At 44.6% G+C, this 20,043-nt stretch overlaps 1 protein-coding gene across 1 annotated transcript in view; it reads left to right on the top strand.

Moving 5' to 3' along the window:
- The window catches only part of LOC137438935 (carbohydrate sulfotransferase 5-like), a 66,046-nt gene extending 51,922 nt beyond the window's left edge, over window positions 1–14,124 (top strand). Inside the window, exon 2 of the mRNA XM_068134420.2 lies at window positions 10,890–14,124. Coding sequence (XP_067990521.2) covers window positions 10,897–12,099 — 1,203 coding nt within the window. The 5' untranslated portion in view covers window positions 10,890–10,896 and the 3' untranslated portion in view covers window positions 12,100–14,124. The remainder of the gene's footprint in view (window positions 1–10,889) is intronic.
- The last annotated feature ends 5,919 nt before the right edge of the window (window positions 14,125–20,043 follow it).

Here is a 20,043-nt window from a genome sequence, read left to right as displayed (position 1 = left end):
AGTGGGGGGGGGGGGGGGGGGGGGGGGCCATGCATGGGTAATTTTTTCTTTTCATTTCAAATTGATGCAAAAGTTTCGTTTTCAGTACCAATTTGATGGTAAGGGACTATAGAACAATTTTGGTTCGAGTGTCAAGCACTCAGATCAAAAATGGGTCTTCTGGGGACTGTTATAAGCTAGACTACGGATTTTTATGTTAAGAAAATAGGCCTTTTATGTTTTGAAAAGCGGCTTTTTTTTTTTTAATGTGAAAAAATCCCGAAATATTTTTTTCCCCCGTTTTATTCATTTTTTATTATTACCAAGTTTTTCAGAAATCAGTCAAAAAAAGAACAAAAAATGGTAAGCTTTTTCCTGCACAACATTAAGCACTCTGGGCTAGTAAACAGGTAAAAAATGACGTTCAGGTACCTTTATTGCAACCGCATTGTTTGATAAGTAGAGGACTAGAAGAAATTGACAAGACCCTTTTAGGAACGGTTAAAGTAGGTGTTTGAAATCATTATCTTGGTAATGTTCTCCTTGGTGAGGTGGTGTCGGCGGTCGGTGAGGACGTTTCTGTAGACGGAGAAGGACCTTTCCACGTCGACGCTGACGATGGGGCAGTACCTCAAGAGGGGGATGTCAGCAAGCTTGACTCCAGCCGGCACACCAACCTCAGATCCGTGCTGATCTCCATCCAGGATCAAAGCCACTGTCCTCAGCACACCAATGTCGGGATTGCGCTGCAGCACCACCTTGAACTTGGTGAGCAGGATCTCCTTACGGCAGCCTCGGATCTTTTCGAGCTCCTCCTTGGCCTGATCAAGGAGCTGGAAGGCCTTGGCCAGCTCCATGCCGGCCTCCTCCAGCTGCTTAAGGATCTTCGGGATGAACGACACGTGGGCATTTAAGAAGACCAAACTGAGCTTGATGTCCGCCTTTCTGAACAGGTCCTTGGCACTCCGGATTGCCATCGCGTCGTCATCGTTCAGCTGGTCCACAATGTCCTTGACGGCCTTGAAGTGCTCGGCGTAAAACACCGCGGCGTCGATCCACGTCCCCCACCGAGTCAGAATGGGCTCCGGGGAGAGAGAAAGATTGGGCTGCTGCTCCTTCCAAAAGACAACACGCGACGGGGCTTTGACGAACACCTTCTTCGTCGTGGCAATCAGGTCGTTGACGTCCTTGAACATTTCTCGGACTGTCTCGCAGACACGGTGGAGCGCGTGGGCAATGCAAGTCACATGCAGCAAGTCCGGGAAGAGTTCCTTCAGGGCATGGCCGGCCTTGATCATATAGGCCGCGGCGTCGCTGACGAGGACCTTGAGGCACTCCGGCTTGAAATCAGGCCAAAGATAGCGCAGCGTGTCATTGACTGCACGCACGATCTCCCCGGAGTTGGTCTTCTCCAGAAACATGCACTGGACGAGGTGGGGACGAAAGTACCCCTCCTTGGACAAGCGTCCCGCGATGATGTTGGCCACATATCGACCTGCCGAATCGGTCATCTCGTCAACGGACAGCCAGATGGGCTGCTGTCCGAGGTCGGCATGGATCCCCGCCAAGGCCTCGTCGTAGCACTTGTCGAGGTAGTGCTTTCGAATCCAGCTTTCATCGGGGATCTGGAGAGTGATGTGCTTCTCTAGGAACGACCGGAGGGCAGGGTTTTCCAATTTCGACCATGGGATGCCAGCGGCCAGCATGGCCTGGCACAGCTCCTGAGCCACGACGTCGCACTTGTGCCTCTTTCCGCCACCAAAGTCCTCCATGGTGGCTTGCGTGACCGTCCTCTTCTTATTCAAGGCCAAGTTGCTCTTGTGGCGGTCTCCTCGGACATGTTGGGCCAGCTCAGACTTCTGCTTCGCCCGGAAAGTCTTTTCACAAGCTCGGCAGAAAGCCGTGTCACTCGACACGTACTTGAAGGTGGCCCCATCGCCGCCAGCGTTGAATTCCTTCAGCCACTTGTCACGAAGAGCAGCACTCATCTTGATAGGAGACTTGTTCACACTTTGTGTACACTCTCTCACTGTAGTACACCGCCTCACTGCTGTACACGCTGGGGACGCAACGCACGCAAGTGGACGCAACGTTTTGTTTTTGAGATCGATCGCAGTTAAAAATTTCGATCGCAGTTAAAAATTTTGATCGCAGTTTAAAATTTCGAAAAATTCCCTAATTTTTTTTAGCGTTGCCAGACATTTTCGACCAAAAAGGGCATTTTATTTTATTTTTCCCGAAAAAGGGCGAAATTCTTTTTTTCTCCGAAAATAGCAAAATAATTTTTTTGCGCGCAAAAAAGCCGTTTTATGTGAAAAAATATTTTTTATTTTTTCACATAAAAATCCGATGTGCAGTTATAACTTTTATAACTTTTGATTGGATGATCCGATCTGAACATATGAGGTATGTATGGATTCAGGATCAGGAGTAGAAACTTGTATTTCAAGCATATTGTCCATATAAGCAATAATTTTGCCGGTATCGGCGCATATCCACAAAAAAGACCAAGGGTCATAGGCCCGGTAAGATGAAACATGTTTCTAAAAAATAAACTGGACAATTATACTCGGACCTAATGATACAGTGACATTTTTATTTATCTTTTAACTGTGCCACAATATGGTGGTGAGTAACTGCTTCGACAATTGCTTCAATAACTCCTTGAACAATAGTTTTAATAAGAAAGTGGCTCACAAATCGACCATATGTATAGTCACGTGAAAAAGTATACACCCCATGTAAAGTTTTGACTTTTTCAACATATTTCAACATACAGCTATTTGATCTTCATTTCAACAATATTGATAGATAAAGGTGATATAATATAACAAATATCATGAAACATTTACATTTTGAAGTCCATTGTATCTATCTATAATTCCAGCAATCTCTGTGTGTCTGTCTGTGTGTCTGTGTGTTTGTCTGTGACCGCTGTTTCTCGACAACCACGGGTCCGATATACTTGAAACTTGCCAGGTATATTGCTGGGGACCCGAGGATGTGCCTTTTCAAGGTTTGTAATTAATCGGACAAGTACCTACCGAGCTATGTCCAAAAAACGCTTCAACCAATCAGAGAGCAGCGAGCTATCACGTGTGCCGAACCGTTAATGCAATGCAAGCGTTAATGCGTTAATGCAAGGCTTTTCTTTTTTTCCCTCTTCTCTTTCTACTTTTCCTTGCGATTAAATTGCAAACAGCCAAAATACGTTGGCGCTAATTGAATAATTGGCCATTAACACTAAAATAATCGTAACTGCGATATGCCAACTTCCGGACAGTGCAGCCTTCCATGTTGTTGTTGTTTGCAGCAGCTGTTTGCAGCAAGGCAAGGCTTTTCTTTTTTTCCCTCTTCTCTTTCTACTTTTCCTTGCGATTAAATTGCAAAAAGCCAAAATACGTTGGCGATAATTGAATAAATGGGCATTAATAGATAGATAGATAGATATGCGATATGCGAACTTCCGGACAGTGTGCGCGTTACGAGCTGACCGCCATTACGGTACGTAATTCGATTTCTTATGCGCATTATTTCTCCCAATTCAGTCAGAGCGAAGGGCGGAAGCGAAGAGCGTTGTTATTTTTTGTTTACGGGCGTACGGGCGGGGTAGAGCGTACGGGTAGCGTTTTTTTTTTTTTTTGGCAAGGAACGGGCACCCACGTACGGGCAATGCCCTAGTAATTTAAATAAACATAAATGCAAATTTCGCATGTGGAAAAAGTAAGTACACCCCTACATTTATCACTACTTCAAATACCTAAAATTAGAATCAGGTGCACCAGCTCAGGTGCAAATGATTAGAACATCGTCAGAGAGGATCTTTGAGGAACCTGTCTTATTTAAACCTCAGACATTTCGTTTGGTTTGCTCTTTGTTGTTAAAGTGTGCAGCGTCACCATGCCTCAATCAAAAGAGCTCTCTGAGGCCTTCAGAAAGATGGTTATTGTTACGGATTCGTCACTTCCGTTGTTGTGGTTTTGATCCACTGTAAACATTTTTGATTCCATGTACTATTATTGTTGTCGTTTAAGGGAAATAGATATTGCTATTTTCAAAAGGTAAAAAAGTTAATGTTTTAAATGAAACCAGAACCGAACGACGACGAAGAGAGAGGAGGAAAAGAAGGCGGAGCGAGTGAGTTCGACAAGAAAGCCGAGCTACTTCAAGTTCTGGAGCAAAACGTTGATGAACGGAGGTCACTAGCGAACTTCGGGTTTCCCGGGAAAGGGATTCCTGCGACAGAGTTGTTATCGCTGTGACAGATCAACCTGCGTGTCAGGTTTTGCAGTCGATTCCGAGGAGAATCATCGTCGGGCCGTTACCCCTCGAGAACGGTCCGTCGGCCATTTTGACTCGCGCGCTTTGCGCATCACGCAAGGTTTCTTTGCTTCGCTTCAGCCGTTTTCACCGCATTCAGACGTTTATCTGGTGTGTGTGTAACGTGGATTTTGAAGGTAAATCTCCGGGTCGCCGATTTGGAGCCGTGAAACGTCCATACCCGAGGGTGTGATTTCTCAGTTGCCTGGAGGGCGCCTTTGGATTTTCCCGTCGCCTTGAGGGCACCTTTGCGCAGCTTTGGCCGCGTGGCTGTGGCTGTCATCCGAACGGGATTCTGGTCTCGATTAGACATCGTTCTGACGATCACTGGAGCGGATCGACTTTGGCTTGATGCTGGAATACGACTTTGGCTTGATGCGGGAATAGAGACATTGGGAATCTTCTTCTTTTTGCTCACTTGGAGCACAGTGAGATATATTGTATGAACCTGATGGTACCATCATAGGAATGATATACTATTTGTTGTACAATTTATTACTATTGTTTTTGTGTTGTTATTCTTGTGTGATCTTAATACAATATTTGTTGGTTGGTAACAATTGGTGTGGCTTCACCATTGATCTTTGACATACAGAATAACACATTTTTTCTGCCGTGACTCCTCTCGGGGCTCAGAGGTACACCGTGACCAGGGGGTTTGGGGAGGAGCACGTAACAGTTATAGATGCCTACGAGTCTGGGAAGGGATTTAAAAAGATCACCAAACAATTTGAAATCAACCATTCGACTGTCCGGAAGATCATCTACAAGTGGAGAATATTCCAAACAACTGCCAACTTGTTCAGGCCAGGCCGCCCCAGCAAGTTCAGCCAGAGAGCAGACGGCAAGATGCTGAAATAAGTCTCTAAGAACCCTAGAATGTCATCACGGGACCTGCAAGTAGCTCTTGCCACTGTTGATGTCAAAGTGCACGTGTCTACCATTAGAAAGAGGCTGCACAAATTTGATCTACATGGGAGGTGTGCCAGGAGGAAACCTTTTCTGTCCAGACAGACCATCAGGGCAAGACTAAAGTTTGCCAATGAACACCTTGGCAAAGACCAGCACTTCTGGAACAATCTGCTCTGGACAGATGAGTCAAAGGTAGAGCTACTTGTCCACAGTACCAGAAGACATGTTTGGCGAAAACCAAAAACAGCATTTTACCACAAGAATCTGATACCAACTGTAAAGCATGGTGGTAGAAATATTATGGTTTGCTGCATCAGGGCCTGGGCAGCTCACCATCATAGAATCCACTATGAATTCTTCATTGTACCAGAGGGTGCTTGAGGATAATGTGAGGCCATCTGTCTGAGTGTTGAAGCTCAACCGAAGGTGGGACCTTGCAACATGACATTGACCCTAAACATACCAGTAAATCCACCAAGGAATGGCTGAAAAGAAAGAAATGGAGGGTTCTGGAATGGCCAAGTGAAAGCCCGGATCTAAATCCCATCAAGATGTTGTGGGGGGATTTGAAACGAGCTGTGCATGCAAGAAACCCCTCAAACATCGCACAGCTGAACATGGAGGAGTGGGAAAAAATTTCTCCCAGTCGATGTCAGAGACTGGTACACAGTTATAAGAAACGCCAATTTGAGGTTGTTTCTGCCAAAGGGGGCAATCCCACCTATAAGAGCCAAGGGTGTACTTACTTTTTCCACATGCGAAATTTGCATTTATTTTTATTTAAATGATACAATGGACTACAAAATGTAAATGTTTCATGATATTTGTTATATTATATCACCTTTATCTATCAATATTGTTGAAATGAAGATCAAATAGCTGTATGTTGAAATATGTTGAAAAAGTCAAAACTTTACATGGGGTGTACTTACTTTTTCACGTGACTGTATGCATGTCAGTATTGGAAATTGTTCTGGTCCAGCTGCTTTTCGCATTTGCACTTGCACAGACGTGTGCACTTCAAATTTACCGTCATGCACTTGCACAGAGCGCAGGTACTTGTGCAAGTGCACTTCACATCCAGGTGGAATACATCCTTGGCGAGGGGCAGCGAGGTCCAAATGGGAAGCAGCTTGCCGTCCTCTTCCTTCCGCCCATGATTAGTGGGATTGTTGACAGGCATCATAGACCTTTGGGCTGTTGTCCAGATGCTCGCTTGGAAGACACTCCTTTTGAGATGTTGATCCAAAGCATCACTCATTCTGGGAATTCTCTCCACGCCCCTAGTCTTCTGTGAGAACACCCTCATTCGGACGAGGGCAACGTCATTGTCCTCGTTTGACTCATTGGAGTACAGCCTACAGACAAAGTTCGTTGCCACTTCTTTCAGCCTTGGCGATGTTTGGAATGGAGTGTCGTAAAAAAAAAAAAAAGCACCTTTAGAGGCCATTTTTCCCCGCAAGCGGTAGATTGTTGTAAATTACTGGATCTATCAACAACTATTAAATTTACAACTATCTACGGAGTGTCGTAGATAGTTGTAAATTCCTCCATGAGGGATGGCACTTTGTGCATCAACTTGCAGGAGTATCACTTACCCTTAAAGTTGAAGGAAGACGTGCGATCCAGTGAATACGTGGAAGAGGGCCATGGCTTTGCACTTTGTCGTGCCCAGGTTAGTGGCGATAGTGTTCAGGGAATCATTCTGGTTGTCTTTCACGCTTTTAAGGAGATCCAGATTTCTGCGGCCGGATTCAGAGCCTTGATGTGATGGAAATTACTCAGAAGGATTACGACAACATCTGTGTCTCCTGTATGAACCATCCCAAGTGACGATGTTTGGAGGGCATGGAGGAGATGTACAAGGACACGAGTGCCAGCTTCCTCATGGTTGCATTGATCCATTGATGGACTGTTTCCAACATGGTGGACTTGATCACCTGCAGTGATGTAGACATCCTTGTCATCTGGGCCCAGCTTCTTTGAAGGCATTGAGGCATTGAAGGCAAAAAGGCATTGAAGCCCTGCTTCTTTCAGGGTTTCAGGCCATTCAGACCGACGCAGAAGATCTCCCATGGTGCTCCACAAAGCCATTTCAATGTGGAGCCCACCCAGCATCACCACAAATGTGACTTCCCCGAAGATGTCAGGGAAGGTCCACTGCATTTTTTTTTGCGAGGTCATAGAGTGGTTGGTCCACTACCAACACAGGGACTTGGTGTGGGTTGAGGTGCTCAGTTGTTTTTTTCAGCAGTTCCATTCCATGTCGAATCATTTCTGGAGTGGCTGCTTTCTCATGGAAAAGTGGCAGGAGGGCTTCAATGCCTTTTTCCGGTTGTCCAACAGCATCTGATCGAGCAGCATGGAATGAAGACTACATCACTGGAGTGCCTTTTTCTGTATCAGAATCCACATATAGAGTGTCATATACTGCAGTCATCCATGCTTATTCGTGCTGTTTCTCCTCATCGAATGAACTCGTTGCCACTGGCTGCCTTTCTTTTACCGCAGGTTGGGTGACAAGATTTCGGCCCACAGGTGGTACACACGTATACAAAAGAGGCAGGATGGGTCCACTGCTGTCTGCTCCTGTTTTCTGTGAGTTGATTTGTAGACATTCTTGGTCCAACCCAGGCTTCTGTGATGAAAGAAACTGAAAATTGAAATCCTTGTTCCATGGAAGGATGAGCTTGCAGTGCGTGATGTGGGATTGTGATCCAAGTTATCCAGGGCTGCAACTGTGAAAATGTGCTGATGCAAATTTGTAGGACAGACTATATCAGCGTTGTTCCTTGTTTGATCTGCAATAGCCTGTGCAAAGCTAACTTTAATGGTGAGGACTTTCTTATATGACATGCTCAGAGCATACTTGTGTAGTAGTTCTACCAACGTCTTGCCTCTTGTTTGGGAATACAATTTGAGGGCCAGAAACACTGCAAGTGGAGGCTCACAATTCAAGTTCGCAGGAAGAGAAGTCATATTTAGCATGGCCACCTGACTCACAGAGAGGATCTTCCTGATATTCTCTTGTTCTGGCGATGATTTGGGTCCTGTGAGTAGTTGACGGAAGAAATACTTCATACATTGTGGAACACATGATTATTCGCAACCATTGGGAAATGAACCATCAAACCTGAATGCAGTGTCATGATCAAAAACACCTTTACGGAGAATCAATGCTGCCATTAGTAATGTACGTGCTTCCTCATCTAGTGTTTGAGTTGCATTTGATATGATCTTCATAGCCTTCTTCGAACAAACGATGAAAACTCGGTCTTGGATACCTTTCTCCTCTGTCAAATTCGGGAAGTGTTCGAGGACTGTTTCTTTTAGGCGTGTCCGCTTCACGGTCTTCTGGATTCCATGTTGTTCTAATCTCTCCATCATCATATCTGTCTGATCTTGCAATGCAAAAATTATACGACCTCCAGCGACTTCTTCCTTTATGAATTGGAGCAATTCATTTTCTGTTGTGGCCTCAAGGTTTTCGCTAGCTGTGTCTTGTTTACAAATCGCATCGTAACGGCGGGTGAACCCTGTGTAACAATTCCGATGATACTTGGCTTCAATGGCGACCAGATCGCCTTCTGCAAGGAGTGACATAATACTATCTTTTCCCAGTGCGACTGCCTTGTCATGTATTGTGAGTTTAAGCTTCTGGAAAGAATGGTCTGCTGCATTTGTTTCGTCACCACAGAAGAGACACAGATTACGATTAACAGCTGCACTTGTCTGGATCTTTTTCTTGCAGGAGGCAATCCTTCATAGCGAGGTTTTTTTGCATGGTCAAGTGCTGATGCCCTGTAAAGCTGACGACATGATTTGTGCCAGGATGCATGATTCTTCTGCATGGATTCTTCATCTGGAACTTTTACGTCTGTGTGGGGAGCAGCACCAATTGCTCTGAACTGACTGACAAGGCTGGTGATTTCTGTGTAGGCTCCCTCTCTACGACTGGCGACTGGATTCGCAAGAGGACAAACAAGCCCTTCATCAGTTTGCTTTTGGCACAGAATGCAAAACTGCCATCTCCTTGTCCCAGCCATCTCAGAAACGACCTGGAAAGACAGAAAGAAAAACAATATTAAATAACTGCCGTCTTGATGCATTAAAATGTTGGGTTCATGAAGGGACAGAAAGGTTATTCTTAAATTTATCTGCACTGCACTGAAAACTCCCATTTCAGCTTCTCAGCCATCAATGATATCTGAAAGCTGGAAAGAGAAAGTGACCAACATAATGAAGGATTTTCTTCGGTTTGATTTTGGCAAAAGACAGACCATCCCCAGCTCGTTGACACGGCCCTAATAAAAAAACTGGAAAAAGTTCAACAGGAAAGAGATGAAAAAAAATACCCGATTTGCGTTATTACTTTTTGTATTTATTGTCTCATTGGTGTGAAATATCATATAAGATATGCACCAATCATGTTTATTTTATTTTTATTCAATAACTCATACATGAAAACGTGGGTATAGACACCAAAATCACCATTCTAGGTTCAATAGGACAGAAGTTATGAGGCATAATGCGAAAAAAGCCCGAAATTGCCAGCCATCTTTGATTTTTGGCATACCAGAATATTCAAAACATCAATATTTTGACTACAGTTGATTCCTCACGAAATCCAGGGGAGCTTATGTGATGGCGCGTCGTCCGTCCGTAAACACTTGCAACTTCTTTTCCAAAACAGCTGAAGGGATTGTGACCAAACTTGGAACAAATTATATTTACCCTCGCCAGAGGAGAGGGTATTGCATTTGAGTCCGTTTGTTTGTCTGTCTGTTTGTCCACACAGAATAAATATGATTTTCTCTGCAACCGTAGGTCCGATTGACAGGAAATTTTCACCATAGGTGCAACTCCATCTGTTGAATTTTGTAATGATAATTATGACGTCATAGGTCACGTGGTTCGGCCGCCATCTTGGAAAAACTTTGCATCTCTATCTCTGAAAGCGCTGAATATAACAAATTGAGACATGGCTCATTGTAAAGAACTCTCCATGGGGAATAAAATATGTTAATGATGATGTCATAGACGTCATAATTGATGATGTCATAGACTCCATTTGACGTCATAATTCGAGAAGTACAAAACTTCATCCGATCAAGATGAAATTTCTTGAGCATAATCTGGGATTAAATTAGTTTAGAAAAAAAAATGATAACGCCATCGGTCACGTGGTTCGACCGCCATATTTGTTTTACCACAAAAGCCTTAAAAAAACCACTGAAAATACATTCTGGCGAGGGTGTGCAATCTCTGATTGCTCTTTTTCTTATTGTTGTGTTGTGACTAGAGTTTGTTCACGGCATTAAGAATTCGGGGTGTAAGGGGGTTTACCGGGGGTCAAAGTGGATCCAGTTGATTCCAATCGTGATTTGTAATTCACGATTTTCGATGGCTGCCATTTTGGAAAATGGTTAAAAAAAAAAAAAAAAATTATGAGTGCATGACACTCCAACCAAAATTGTTCTATAGGCCCTTAACTTAAAATTGGTACTGAAAACGAAACTTTTGCATGAATTTGAAATGACTGAGTGTCCGGGCACCGCACTATAAGAAACATTTATGAAGGATAAGGATAGTTTAACAGGTACTAAACAACACATTATTGAGTAAGTTATTATATTGTGGAAATTGGAATTAATCATCATCTTTTTGTAACACCACAGATCCACCATGCTGCGTTCATCAATCAGGATACCAGCCTTGTACATGTTTTTGGGGATGGCATCCATGAGCGTGATCATGTTCATGATGCAGGAGTTTTCCACAAGCACCACGCCATGCCGCTTTCACTATGGCAAGGTGTCGGACCCCAAGCAAAGCCACCTTCTGGTTCTTTCCACGTGGCGTTCTGGATCTTCACTTTTTGGACAAATCTTCAGCCAACATCCGGATGTTTTCTATCTCATTGAACCTTGCTGGCACACCTGGAAGAGCTTGCGGGGAGTTGGTGCAACAGGCATGCAACCAGCTTGCCGTGACATGCTACGCTCAATTTACCAATGTGATACTTCCATTTACAACTACTACGAACAATCTCCACCCCTAAAAACAGGGCGAACAATCTCATCGATTTTCATGTACGGAGTGAGTCGCGCCCTCTGCTCACCACCTGCATGCAACGCCTTCGCGGCTGGGACCATCACGGAAGAGAACGTCTGTCGTGCCAAATGTTCCAAACGTCCTTTTGAGGCAGTCTCTCTCGCTTGCGAGGCCAGCAAACATATTGTGTTGAAAGAAGTTCGATTTATGGATTTAGAACCATTGAAGCCCTTGCTAACCGACCCGAACATTGACCTTCGTATAATCCATCTTGTGCGTGACCCCAGGGCGATAGCGTTTTCCAGAATTAAATCTGCATCCAATTTTAAAAGAGATAACGGTATTGTCATGAATATGAGTGGTACCAACATCAATGATGATAAACAAAAAGTTCTTGAAGTTATTTGCAAAAGCATAGAGCGGATGCGAAGTGTAGCCAGGGAAGACAACATGCCATCTTGGTTGCAAGGTCATTACATGCTGGTACGTTATGAAGATTTCGTTGAGAATGTCGAGAGCACGCTCACTCGTATGTTTAACTTCGCGAGGATCCCGGAGAATGTCAACGTCTCCCACTGGATCATGAAAAACACACACGGCAAGAGAGTGGCAGGGGGTGCATTTGGAGTAGTCTTGAAGAATGCCACTGCAATTTCACAGAAGTGGCGTAAATACCTTCCTTTTAACAGTGTTCTGAACATCCAAAATGTTTGCGGAGGAATGATGAAAGCCTACGGGTACAGGTTCATTGTCAAAAAAGAACAGCTTATGAACATGGAGTTTGATGTTGTTGACAACCTCCTTGAAAATGTTAACTCGCACACACAGCCATGAAGAGGTGGAAATGTTACACTGTCATTCTGAAAATACCCTTGCTTCAAATGGTTGGTCGGTGGTAAAACAATGATCTTGGAGAAGAGCAACTGCTGTAAAGTTTGACAGATGCTAAATTAAGAAAAGGCAGACCAACATTAACAGACCAACACAAATAAGTAATAAATTCGGAGTATTGCAATAGGGATATTGATGGAATTGTAGATTGGCAAGTGTAACAATGATTACTGTGAGTGTCGGAAAAGGCACAATGTGACAATGGACGATATGCTTGGAAGACTGAAGGGAAGAGCCTGAGGCTTGTTTTCATTGGTCTGATTCCACGGAAGAGAATAGAGATGAAACCGAGCATCCAGCATAGACATGGGGACGTGAGTGTCACAAACTGTTTGCCATATGGGCCTTTTTCATGTGTCTGACCTTGTTATTGGACCTGTTATTTAGAGTCTTGGGGGTCTTACTGGTCTTCGGGAGTCTTAAGAGTATTTGGGGTCTTCAGGATCTTGAAAGGTTCTTTAAGGCCTTGGGAGTATTGGGGGTCTAAAGGGCATTGGACATTTTAAGGGACTTTAGGAATCTTAAGGATGATTGGGGATCTTCAGGTTATTGGTGGTTTTATGAGCTCTAAAGGCACATAGGGGTCTAAAGGATGTAGATGTGTAATGATGTCTAAAGGGTCTTAAAGGATCTTCTAAGGTCTAAGGGGTCTCAGCAGTCGAAAAGATCGAAAGGTTTAAAAGGTAAATTTGAATAGTACGTAATTAATCGACAAAGGTGTCGTCAGGGTGCAACTGACGTTCAAATAGTACGTAATTAAGAGACACATAGTCACACGGCTTCAAGGATGGACCGTTTTTAGCTCACCTGGAACGAAGTCCAGGGGAGCTTATGTGATGGCGTGTCGTCCGTCCGTAGGCACTTGCAACTTCTTTTCCGAAACCGCTGAAGGGATTGTGACCAAACTTGGCACAATTGATATTTGTTATGTTATGACTAAAGTTTGTTCACGGCATTAAAAATTCGTGGTCTAAGGGGGTTTACCGGGGGTCAAATTGGATCCAGGTTCTACCCCCCAAAATAGTAATTTGCTTTTCCTCTGAAACTACACACACAATTTGGATGAAACTTCACCACAACCTTCATCACCCATGATGTACCAATGTTTGTTCAAGGCATTAGAAAAATTGGTGTCTGAGGAGGCATACAGGGTTGGGGGGGGGGGGGGGGTGAGAGGGGTTGGCCCCCAAAAGGTATTTTTTGTTTGTTTGTTTAAAGTGTTCTGATTATGTTAGTATGATTCTACATGCTGCCCTGTCTTCTAGCAACTGTTGAAATTGGTTTAAAATTCCTTTAGCTAGTGCAGTATAGTATTTATTCCACCAGATGAGCACCAGAGGTATTGCCCCTATGTTTATATCTAATAGCAGAGTACCCATTCCTGACGGATTCATCGATGTCTCACATCAAATGAGCAAAATTTTTGGGGTGTGTATTGGAAGAAACAGCAATTCAACAAAAAGTGATGATGTGTACGGTGAAAGGTGGTACATGTTTACCTTATAGACAATGGTGGTCAGCTAAGAATAAGAACTATCATTTGTGATTAAAAATATATATATTTATGTCGTTGTATAGCATGATACTTTTGAAATCGAAATAAACAATAGTTGTCATGGAACAAGAGAAAAATGACCACAATGTGGTCACCAGCTGCGACGTGTAGAATCATGAGGATATCCGTTGCAATATGCGCTACCGAATTCGACCAGTCATTAAATTATACGCATGCACTAGCGTCTTTTTGTCTTTCAGTTCTGGTCTTGTCCTTTGTTTTGCGACGCAACATGCTTCATCAACTGATTACATATAATGTATGGACGTGAATGTTATTTCTGTTAATGTTAATGTTAATTCATTAATATTATTTATTAATGCTAATTCTGTGTGACAGAGGGATAATTTGAAACGGGCTTGGTCGGTAGGGGAAGTCCGAGTGTATGCACATGCGCTATTCAATAATTACACCTAGCCCGTCACTCACCAAATAGGACTCACCAAATTATCCACTCTGGCTCCGGAAACCCAAAAGCACTCTTCTCGACAATAAACAAACTCCTCCGCCCCCTGAACACCACCACCCAGTCATTCACAGTAGACAACTGCATCTCCTTCCTCTCTTTCTTCCAACGCAAAATTGACAACATCTACAACAGCTTGACCACCGCCGCACCCGCTCCCCCTCCAACCACCTGCCCCCCCTTGTCCTGCCATCCCCTGTCTCGGTTCTCCCCAATCTCCCCTACTGACCTCTCTGAACTCCTCATAGGAATGAAAACTGCCACCTGCACTCTTGACCCCATCCCCTCCAGCTTTGTCAAAGCCTCCCTCCCTGCTCTCTCTCCACTTATCATTGCAACAATAAACTCCTCCCTGTCTACAGGCATCGTCCCACCTTCCCTCAAAATTGCTGCTGTTACCCCCATTCTAAAAAAATCTGGTCTAAACCCTGACACCCTAAACAACTTCAGACCCATCTCCAACCTACCCTTTCTGTCAAAAGTTTTGGAACGCGCTGTAGCCACTCAACTCAAACATCATCTCTCTGCCAATAACCTGTATGAAACATTCCAATCCGGATTCCGCTCCAACCACAGTACTGAAACTGCTCTCCTCAAAATCACCAACGACCTTCTCCTCTCCTCTGACGCTGGCAACCTCAACATTCTCGTCCTCCTCGACCTCAGCGCTGCCTTTGACACCATCGATCACACTATCCTCCTCACCCGACTTGAATCCACCTTTAACGTTACCGGCACTGCCCTCTCTTGGATTAAATCATACCTCTCTGACAGATGCCAGTTCATCTCCATCAATAACTGCAAATCCCCCACTGCTCCCCTCCCCCAAGGTGTCCCCCAAGGTTCAGTTCTTGGCCCCCTCCTCTTCATCCTTTACCTGTCCCCGCTCGGTCACTTAATCCGCCGTCATGGTCTCCAATTCCACTGCTTCGCCGATGACATCCAGCTTTTCATCTCCACCAAGTCCGTCTCCACCGACACCCACTCTATCCTGACAAACTGCATCACTGAAATAAAATCCTGGCTTCAAATCAACTTCCTCAAGCTTAACTGTGATAAATCTGAAATAATCATCATTGGCCCAAAAACGCTCACAAAATCCACCCATAACTTTGCCCTCAACATCGACGGTATCCCAGTATCCACCTCCCCTCACATCCGGAATCTTGGCGTCATCTTTGACCAAACCCTTTCCTTCGACAAATACACTAAACAGATCACAAAGTCAGCCTTCTTTCACCTGAAAAACATTGCCCGTCTCCGCTCATCCCTCTCCTCCACGGCTGCAGAAACCCTCATCCACGCCTTCATCACCTCCCGTCTGGACTACTGCAATAGCCTCCTCTATGGTTCACCCTCAAAAATCACCAATAAACTCCAATACATTCAGAACTCCGCTGCCCGTCTACTCACCCATTCCCGGACCCGTGACCACATCACCCCCGTCCTTTACAAGCTTCACTGGCTCCCCATCCCCCAGAGAATCCAGTACAAAATCCTCCTCTTGACATACAAAGCCCTCCATAACCTGGCCCCATCCTACCTGGCTGACCTCCTCTCCAGACACACTCCCACCCGCAACCTCCGCTCTGCTGGTACCAACCTCCTGACCCCCTCCATCCGGACCAAATTCAGATCCTGGGGGGACAGGGCCTTCTCCATCGCTGCTCCCACCCTCTGGAACTCACTACCTCACACCATCAGAGACTCCTCCTCACTCACCACATTCAAAACATCACTAAAGACCCACCTGTTCAACACTGCATTCAACATTCAACCCACAGCATTTAACCCCTGACTATCTCTTCTCCTTCTCCCTCCTTTTGCTTTAAATATTTCCCTATTGATTCTTGTCTTTTTGCAATTGTTGTTTTCATGTATTGTTATGCATTATGTTTGCCACTCTGTCAAAGCGCCTTTGGGCTTCTGGAAAAGCGCTATACAAAATAAATGAATTATTATTATTATTATTACACCTAATTTGTGTCAAGTTCTGTGAAACGAGATTGATATGAAAACATTCATGTTGACTTTGTTGCTAAATTTATTCTGGTTTCTTCAAAGAAATCGCGATTTTAGACCGCGATGTTCTTACCTCATACCAACGCACGTCCGAGTGTATGCGCAAGCGCTATTCAAAAAAGCACCCCAACAACAAGAACAACAACACGGTCCGAGAGGTGCAAAGTTTTTCGGTTTTTCCAAGATGGCGGCCGAACCACGTGACTGATGACGTCATCAATTGGGCACAGTCTATTCCAGGGCAATACAAATACGTGTGCAATGTTTGGCGATTCTACGTGCAACGGTGTAGACGTAGTGCTGCAAACAGACAGACAAACAGATGAAAAATCGGTCAGAGACCGAGCACTTGCCGGAATTTACTTTTTTATCGGCCATTTAGGACAAATATGGTGGCCGAACCACGTGACATATGACGTCATCATTAACATATTTTATTCCCCATGGAGAGGTCTTTACAATGAGCCATGTTTCAATTTTTTCTGTTCAGCACTTTTGGAGATATAGTGGTGCAAAGTTTTGCCGTTTTTCCAAGATGGCGGCCGACCACATGACATATGACGTCATCATTAACATATTTTATTCCCCATGGAGAGTTCTTTACAATGAGCCATGTCTCAATTTTTTCTGTTCAGCACTTTTGGAGATATCGTGGTGCAAAGTTTTGCCGTTTTTCCAAGATGGCGGCCGACCACGTGACTGATGACGTCATCATTCACATATTTTATTCCCCATGGAGAGTTCTTTACAATGAGCCATGTCTCAATTTTTTCTATTCAGTACTTTCAGAGATATGGAGGTGCAAAGTTTTGCCGTTTTTCCAAGATGGCGGCCGACCACGTGACTGATGACGTCATCATTAACACATTTTATTCCCCATGGAGAGTTCTTCACAATGAGCCATGTCTCAATTTTTTCTGTTCAGTACTTTCGGAGATATAGCGGTGCAAATTTTTTCGGTTTTTCCAAGATGGCGGCCGAACCACGTGACTGATGACGTCATCATTAACATCTTCTATTCCCCATGGAGAGTTCTTTACAATGAGCCATGTCTCAATTTTTTCTGTTCAGGACTTTTGGAGATATAGTGGTGCAACGTTTTTCGGTTTTTCCAAGATGGCGGCCGAACCACGTGACCTATGACGTCATCATTAACATGTTTTATTCCCAATGGAGAGTTCTTTACAATGAGCCATGTCTCAATTTTTTCTATTCAGTACTTTCGGAGATATAGAGGTGCAAATTTTTCGGTTTTTCCAAGATGGCGGCCGAACCACGTGACCGATGACGTCATAAATTGGGCACAGTCTATTCCAGGGCAAGACCAATATGTGTGCAAAGTTTGGCGATTCTCTGTGCAACAGTGTAGACGCAGTGCTGCAAAAAGACAGACAGACAAACTGACAAACGAACAGATCAACATACTTGCCGGAATCTTTTCCGGCAAGTAACAAACGAACAGATCAACATACTTGCCGGAATTTTTTCCGGCAAGTAACAAACAGACAAACAGACATACAGACAGACAAACTAACAGATCAACATACTTGCCGGAAATTTTTTCCGGCAAATAACAAACGAACAGATCAACATACTTGCCTTTTCCAGCAAGTAACAAACCAACCGATCAACATACTTGCCTTTTCCAGCAATTAATAACGCACACGACCAAGCAATCTATATATAATGGAGCAAGTGTTTGTGATTATGTATGTCCACTTCTCACCCATTGGTTGGATAGCTGACCTGACGCTACCAACAATTGTAACTTGAAGTACTTAATCTAAAGTACCCAGATGACCCAAAAGACTCACCTCCAGAGGACCCAAAAGACTCACCCCCCCCCCCCCAACTCCCCAAGAAGCCAAATACCGAGAGGGACCCAGAGGACCCTAAATACCGCCAAAATACCCCGAGGACACAGAAGAACCTAAAAACCTGGAAGACCAAAAAAGACCCCAAAGACTGAAGAGACCCCGAAGACCCAAGGGACCCAAAGACCCAAAATACACTGAAGATCCAAAATACACTGAAGACCCAAAATACAACGGAAGACCCAAAAGCCCCCGGGGGTGTGGGTTGGTTGTGGGTATTGTTAGCAAGGGTGACGGGTGAAGGGGGCTTGTGAGGGGATGGTGGAAAGGGGGTGGGGAGGGGGGAAGATAGGGAGGTGTGGGTTGGTTGTTGGTATTGTAAAGTCGGGTGACGGTTAATTTTTTTTTTGTTTGAAAAATTGAGATGCCTCAAGAACCAGGTCACGAGGTCACGAGGTCGCGTCTTTTCGAAGCTGTCCATGCGCTCACGCTTTCGAAGTTAAGTAATTTTTCATAATTGCGTTTTTGTCGAAACTGTATCTATCTTTTGGTGTGTGTGCCTATAGTGTGTCTTTAGTAGGATTCTCGGTGTTAATTTTTCATACATGTATACAAAATCGTCGGTCAATTCGTGTCGCATATTTTGAGGCCTCTTAGAATACGTGTCCGACCTTGAGGCTTTGTTTTTCTCTCAGCGGTCCGTCGATTGTGCTGCAATTACTTTCATTCTCTGTTTTTGTCCCAGTCTTTCACCCATACTTCCTTGTTTAAAATCTCAACTCAAAAAAAATAAATAAATTCCTTCTCTGTTCTTATTCGTTGTTCTTATTCGTTTATTCGTTGTTCTTATTTGTTCGTTCGTTCTTCGATCACGTGTTTCACCCCCATTTCCATTTTCCATTTCCCCAGATAGTTTTCACTGCTCAATTTAAAAATGTTTAAACTTTCCGCTGAAGAACTGTATTCTGTCGTATATTAATATAACACCTTTTTCTTCTTCTTCTATAAAAGGATGCTTTCGACTTGCTCACCAAATCTATTCATTCCAAAATTTTTTCCATCTCTTACAGTTCCTCTTTTCTACATTCCCGAAACTCTCCTGCACTCCACCCCTCCTTCAGCATCCTCAAACATATTTTTGACTCGAAGGTCACAAGAAACTCATTTTGCAATAAATGTTCGTTTCCCATTAATCGTACACTTTCTAAAATCCAATCTCACCCCTCCCCTCCAAATCTTCCCCATCACCCCTTCCCTCCAAAACTTCCCCATCACCCCTCCCCTCCAAAACTTCCCCATCACCCTCCCCTCCAAATCTACCCCCTTGCCCCTCTCCTCCAAATCTTCCCCATCACCCATCTCTTTCAAGTCTTCCCCCTTGCCCCTCCCCTCCAAATCTTCCGCATCACCCATCCCTTTCAAATCTTCCTCCTTGCCCCTCCCCTCCAAATCTTCCCCATCACCCCTTCCCTCCAAAACTTCCCCATCACCCCTCCCCTCCAAAACTTCCCCATCACCCCTCCCCTCCAAATCTACCCCCTTGCCCCTCCCCTCCAAATCTTCCCCATCACCCATCCCTTTCAAATCTTCCCCCTTGCCCCTCCCCTCCAAATCTTCCCCATCACCCCTTCCCTCCAAAACTTCCCCATCACCCCTCCCCTCCAAAACGTCCCCATCACCCCTCCCCTCCAAATCCTCCCCCTTGCCCCTCCCCTCCAAATCTTCCCCATCACCCATCTCTTTCAAATCTTCCCCCTTGCCCCTCCCCTCCAAATCTTCCCCAATCACCCCTCCCCTCCAAATCTACCCCCTTGCCCCTCCCCTCCAAATCTTCCCCATCACCCATCCCTTTCAAATCTTCCCCCTTGCCCTTCCCCTCCAAATCTTCCCCATCACCCCTTCCCTCCAAAACTTCCCCATCACCCCTCCCCTCCAAAACTTCCCCATCACCCCTCCCCTCCAAATCTACCCCCTTGCCCCTCCCCTCAAAATCTTCCCCATCACCCATCCCTTTCAAATCTCCCCCCTTG

Source organism: Myxine glutinosa, chromosome 13 (genome assembly GCF_964187855.1).
Source record: "Myxine glutinosa chromosome 13, kmMyxGlut1.1, whole genome shotgun sequence".
In the NCBI taxonomy this organism is placed as follows: Eukaryota; Metazoa; Chordata; class Myxini; order Myxiniformes; family Myxinidae; genus Myxine; species Myxine glutinosa.
Note: the sequence above shows the minus strand (reverse complement) of the source record. Positions and strands in the feature narration are given on the sequence as shown.